Source organism: Phaethon lepturus, unplaced genomic scaffold (genome assembly GCF_000687285.1).
Source record: "Phaethon lepturus isolate BGI_N335 unplaced genomic scaffold, ASM68728v1 scaffold23314, whole genome shotgun sequence".
Classification (NCBI taxonomy): Eukaryota; Metazoa; Chordata; class Aves; order Phaethontiformes; family Phaethontidae; genus Phaethon; species Phaethon lepturus.
In genome coordinates, this window is record NW_010534443.1 from 5,845 (window position 1) to 11,584 (window position 5,740).

The 5,740-nt window shown below is 57.0% G+C and overlaps 1 protein-coding gene across 1 annotated transcript in view; it reads right to left on the reverse strand.

Annotated features, from left to right (window-relative positions):
- Positions 1–5,740, reverse strand: part of DCHS1 (dachsous cadherin-related 1) — a gene marked incomplete at its 5' end in the record, with an annotated part of 15,033 nt that overhangs the window by 1,118 nt on the left and 8,175 nt on the right. Inside the window, 4 exons of the mRNA XM_010285539.1 lie at positions 4–1,565; positions 1,829–1,967; positions 2,825–3,111; positions 3,626–3,756. Of these exons, the coding sequence (XP_010283841.1) occupies positions 4–1,565; positions 1,829–1,967; positions 2,825–3,111; positions 3,626–3,756 (2,119 nt within the window). The remainder of the gene's footprint in view (positions 1–3; positions 1,566–1,828; positions 1,968–2,824; positions 3,112–3,625; positions 3,757–5,740) is intronic.

A 5,740-nucleotide genomic window follows, 5' to 3' on the forward strand; every position in this document is an offset into this window, starting at 1 on the left:
GACCAGTGCCAGCACAATGGCCACGGCAGCCAGTACCACCACAACCCCCAGCGAGGCAGCCACAGCCACCAGCAGCAGATTGAGGTCTGGAGCCAGGCCGAAGGAGGTGTGTGTGACATCAATGGTGACCTGCGCAGAGGCCGAGCGGGAGGCTGGCAGGGGGCTTCGTGCCTGTACCTCCAGGCTCATCTCACGGGGCTCCCTCTTGGTGCGCCCAGCCCCAGCCTGGGGTTGGCTGTCGACACGCAGGTAGATAGTGCCTGTGGTTTGGTTGATGGCAAAGTATGGTGAGGGCTTTGCCAGGGAATACAGTACAACACCATCAGGCCCCTCATCCTCATCTGTTGCCAGCACCCGCCCAATGCTCTGCCCTTTGCGGGCACCCTCAGGGACCTCAAAGTTGAAGGAGGGGCTCAGGAAGATGGGATCATATTCATCCTCGCCTGTCACCAGCACCCGCACGGTCACCGTGGCAGAGGCGTTGCCAGCATCAGTAGCCCTGACTAGGAGTTGGAAGGCTTTGGCTCGTTCATAGTCAAAGGTAAGTCGGGAGCGCAGCTCCCCAGAGCTGCTGTTGACGGTGAAGGCATCCCGGCCCTCCACCATGCTGGGCTCCCCCGCTGGCTGCTCCAGCACTGTGTACTGCAGTTCCCCAAAGACACCAGTGTCTGCATCGACGGCACGCAGTGTGGTGACCAGTGTGCCAGGAGGCAGGTTTTCCCGCATGCTGGCACTCAGCACCTCCACTGGGAAGTATGGCTTGTTATCGTTGACATCCTTCACCTCGATGGCTACAGGTACCAGTGCAAAGTGCCCACCCGGCATGTCCATGGCCTGCACCACGAGCGCGTGCAGTGCCTGGGCCTCTCGGTCCAGGGGCCGTGCCAAGCACAGGGCCCCTGTGCTCTCATGAAGCTGGAAAAGCCCATGCTGGTCGCCTGAGCTGATGGTGTATTGAACATGGCCGCGGGGTCCCGAGTCAGCATCATGGGCCACCACACGCAGCAGCTCTGTGCCGGGGGGTGCACTCTCGCTCACTGCTGTGTGGTACTCGGCGCGGGTGAACACAGGTGGGTTGTCGTTGACATCCTGCACAATGATGAGCACAGGCACTGTAGTGCTGCGCTGTGGCAGGCCCCGGTCTGAGGCTGCCACAGTGAGGTTGTAGATTGGGATGGCCTCAAAGTCCAAGGGCTCCACAAGCACCAAGGCACCCTGTGTGCGGAGATGCCCCCCTGCCCAGGCCACCCGACTCTCCACCTGGAAGGCATTGCCGCCATTGCCACTGACAATGGTGTAGTCGAAGCCAGCATTCTCCCGGGAGAGGTCAGCGTCACCTGCCTCTAGTGTCAGCACGGTGGTTCCTGGGTGCAGGTCCTCAGGAACACTGGCATTGTAGCGTGGCACCTGGAAGCTGGGGCTGTGGTCATTCACATCCAGCACCTGGAGCTGCACTGTGGTCCAAGATGAGAGGCTGGGAGAGCCACGATCACGGGCCTCCACCACCAGGTCCAGGGTGGGCTGGCTGGCGTCAAATTCCACCCGCCGGATGGTGAAGAGAGTCCCTGTGAGAGCACAAAGCCAGAGTCAGCATGGGGGCCAACAGGGAACCAGGAAGGGTGTTAGGGTTATTTGCTGTAAGAACAGATGTGCAGGACGCTGCATTGGGAGCACTTGGTGGCCACCCCACCATGTCCACCTCACTGGCCACCCCAGACAGTGACCTGGTGAGGGGCTGAGCCTGGGTCAGCATGGGGGCACCTCCCTCTGCAGGCACTGTCAAAGCAACCCACAAGATGGGCCCCACACAGCAGCCAGCCCCACGCACCATTGGTGGGGTCGATGGCGATGTCAGGGCTGGGCACGGCCAGGTGGAAGGAGACATCCCCGTTGCTTCCCGAGTCTGGGTCAGTTGCACTCACAGTGAGAATGATGCTGCCTGCAGGTGTGTGCTCCGGCAATGTCACCTGGAAGAGGAGGAATCCCATCAGTGCTGGGTCCCCCATGCGGGCACCTGTTCCCCCTTGCCTGGAACCAACCAGCAGGGCTGGGAGAGGGCTGGCCAGGGCAGCGATGGACAAGGTGGCCCAGCTCATTGCTGGCCAGGGCCTTCCCCACCTCTGCACCAGGGCCATGGCTGGCATACTGAGGGGGCCTGTCCCACAGTCACAGCACCTAGCCTTGTTAGTGTGACTCCTGACCAGCTTCAGCATCCATTTCCTGATCCTTTTCTCTGCTTTGCTCTGCTATTCTGAAGAACTCTTTAATAGCTGTTATTTTCTCCACAAAAGGTATTTTGCTCAAATCAAAACAGCTTTTGTCTTTTTGGTGTGCCAAACAGCATGTACAAACAGACAGTTCCATTGGTCTGTGCTCTCGAGCATTTCTGTGGCTTCCCAGCTTCTTGCATCTCTGGTCCAGAGATGCACCACGTTGCATGAATCAGCTTTCATCCAGTGATCTGCCTATGGGGCCCCAGGCCAGGTCTTGCCAGTAACACTTGGCCAGACTGTCATCTATCTCCCACCACAACTGGCTTTCCCACCGTTCCCACCTATTCGAGCATGTATTATCTGCATGCAGCTGTGCAGGCCCACAGCTGCTGATCCCAGTGCCTGCTTTCAGCCAGCTGTCCACACCATAGTGACAGCATAAAGGCTGTCAGGATGTGGATGGGAGCCCAGGAACAGAGGGGCCAGGACGGGCTCAGACCCATCCTCAAGGGGATCTCTGTGCCTCATAAGGCCAGGTGAGCCAGGCAGGAGCAGCGGAGGGGCTCGTGCAGGCAGGCCCACACTGCCTGGCTCACCTGTGTGCACAGTACCTGATAGAAGCCCTGGCTGAAAGTTGGTGCGTTGTCATTCACATCCTCCACAACAATGGTGAGGTTGGCCTCAGTCTCATGGCGGGTGTCAGAGGCACGCAGGGTGAGGGTGTAGTGGCTGCGCTGTTCATAGTCCAGTGGCCCTGTCAGGGCAATGCGTCCCCCATACCGCAACACACTGAACGTGCTCATGGCATCACCATCCAGCATGAGTGTGTAGGAGAGCGCGGGGCCTGAGTCCACATCGTTCCCAGTCAGCTGCGCTATCTGGGTGCCCAGCAGTGTGTCTGTGGAGAGGCGAGGCATGAGCTAGCAGCCACATCTCCTTGGAGAAGACCTGGCTCACGTGGTGGGAAACCAGCTCAGTACAGAGCCTGAGCTCTGGAGACAAGGGGGAGATGATAGGGGTGAAGGGGAAGGTCTTGGGAGCTAGGCAAGGCGGGTCAAGGCTGGCACAAGCACAGGGCACACAGGCCAAGGACAGAGAGCAGACAGGGCAGGTGTGTGCAGCCCAAGCCCTTGTGGTGCAGGCAGGGGCCATGGATGAGTTGGGAATTCAGTGGGTTCCCTCAGGACGCAGCTGTAGCACAGGGGCCATACAACCCCCAGCCCCAAGCCGTCACAGATGGGGCAGTGCTGAAGAGCTCAGGGGGAGCTCAGCCAGTGGGTCAGCACAAGACGGCCCTTGGCAAGGGAATGGACAGGCCTCTCTGGAGGCTTCTCCCCGACCCACAGGTGTCCACTGCGTCTCAGCTCTTGCCATCAGTGACGCATTACCTCATGGGGCTGAGCTGCACTTACTCTCTGGGACCCGCACCTCCCAGGGAAACGGGATGGTGGGGCTATTGTCATTGATGTCCATCACCACAACGGTCAGCGTGGCAGATCCCACAAGAGGCGGCGTCCCTCTGTCCATTGCTGTTACCACCAGACTGTGGGCAAGCACAAGAGTACAGCACAAGGTTCACAGACATGTGGCCACATGTATGAGGGAGCAGTACATGCATGCAGAGCATCTGGAACATGTAGGGAGGTACTGCATGTGTGCACAGGGTTGGAGTGTGTACATGTGGTACTGGAACTGTGCACAGCATCGGGAGTGTCTGGGGCAATGTATATGTGCAGAGCATCTGGAGTGCATGTGTGGGGCAGTGGATGTGTGTACATTGAGAGTATGGTGGGGCAGGGCAACAGATGGATGCACATTTGAAGTGCGTGTTTGGAGGGCAGCGGGTTTGTGTCTAGCACTTGGAACATATGAGCAGGCAGTGAATGTGGGCACAAGTGTTTGGAGCATATGGTGGGCAGTGGATTCATGCACAGCCCTGGCATGGGTACATGGGACAAAAGATGCATGCACAGTTGGAGGCTTTTGCAAGGGGAGGTAGTGGATGCACCCATAGTATTTTCAGTCTGTGCAAGGGGCAGGAGTCTGGAATGTGTGTGGGAGATGATGCAGGCAGAGCATGTTGTGGGGTGCAGGGAGACAGGCTTTTGGAGCATAGCTGGGTCTTGGGGAATGCATGGAGCCTCTTTGTGGAATGAATCAATCACAGAATCATAAAACAGTTTGGGTTGGAAGGGACCTTCAAAAGTCATCTAGTCCACCCTCCCTGCCATGAACAGGGACATCTTCAACTTGATCAGGTTGCTCAGAGCTCCATCCAACCTGACTTGGAATGTTCCCAGGGATGGGGCATCTACCACCTCTCTGGGCAACCTGGGCCAGTGTTTCACCAAACTCATGTTGAAAAATTTCTTCCTTAGATCTAGTCTAAATCTACCCCCTTTTAGTTTAAAACCATTACCCCTTGCCCTATCGCTACAAGCCCTGCTAAAAAATCTGTCCCCATCTTTTGTATAAGCTCCCTTTAAGTACTGGAAGGCCGCACTAAGGTCTCCCTGGAGCCTTCTCTTCTCCAGCCTGAACAACCTCAACTCTCTCAACCTTTTTGTGGCCTCCTCTGGCCCTGCTCCAATAGGTCCATGTCTTTCCTGTGCTGAGGGATCCAGAGGTGGATGCGGCACTGCAGGTGGGGTCTCACCAGAGCAGAGTACAGGGGCAGAATCCCCTCCCTTGACCTGCTGGCCACGCTACTTTGGATGCAGCCCAGGACACGGTTGGCCTTCGGGGCTGCGAGTGCATACTGTCAGCTCATGTCCAGCTTTTCACCCACCAGTACCCCCAAGTCCTTCTCCATGGGGCTGCTCTCCATCCCTTCATACCCCAGACTGTATTGATACTGGGGGTTGCCCCGACCCAGGGGCAGGACCCTGCACTTGGCCTAGTTGAGCCTCCTGAGGTTCACCTAGGCCCATTCCTCGAGCTTGTCCAGGTCCCTCTGGATGGCATCTGAATGGTGATGGGTATGTGAATGGAATGAGGGAAGAGGGGAGAGAGACATGTAGCCATTGGAGCATGCATATGGGGGAGAAAACATAGCCTGCATGGGGTGGCAGAAGTTAGTCCTTGCATCTGAACCATGCATGTGTAAAAGGGCAGGGGAAGACTTAAATTCATTGTGTGCAGTGTTTGCCATTGTCTTATATACATGTGGCTAGACTGGTTGGATGATGTCTAGAGTGTGTGCACATGGTGAGGGGCCCAGAGGGCCTCGGCTGAATGCAGAAAGACTTGCAAGAGGTTTCAGGGCAGTGCATAGTGCCTGCAGCATGTGTGGCAAGAAAGAAGGGTGCGATGCATGGCAGTGGGAAGGGACTGAGCATATGTTGTCTGGATTAAGCAGGCAGGAAAGGGAATGGATGCAGCCACTGAAAAAAGTCCATTGCTCCTCTCACAATCTTCTCAGATTTGCAGAGACCAGGCTGAACAGAGCACTGGCTCATCTCACGGCCATCTGTCATGCCTTTGATACCATTTGCTCCCGTTGTTAACACTAAGCCTAAATTCCTGCT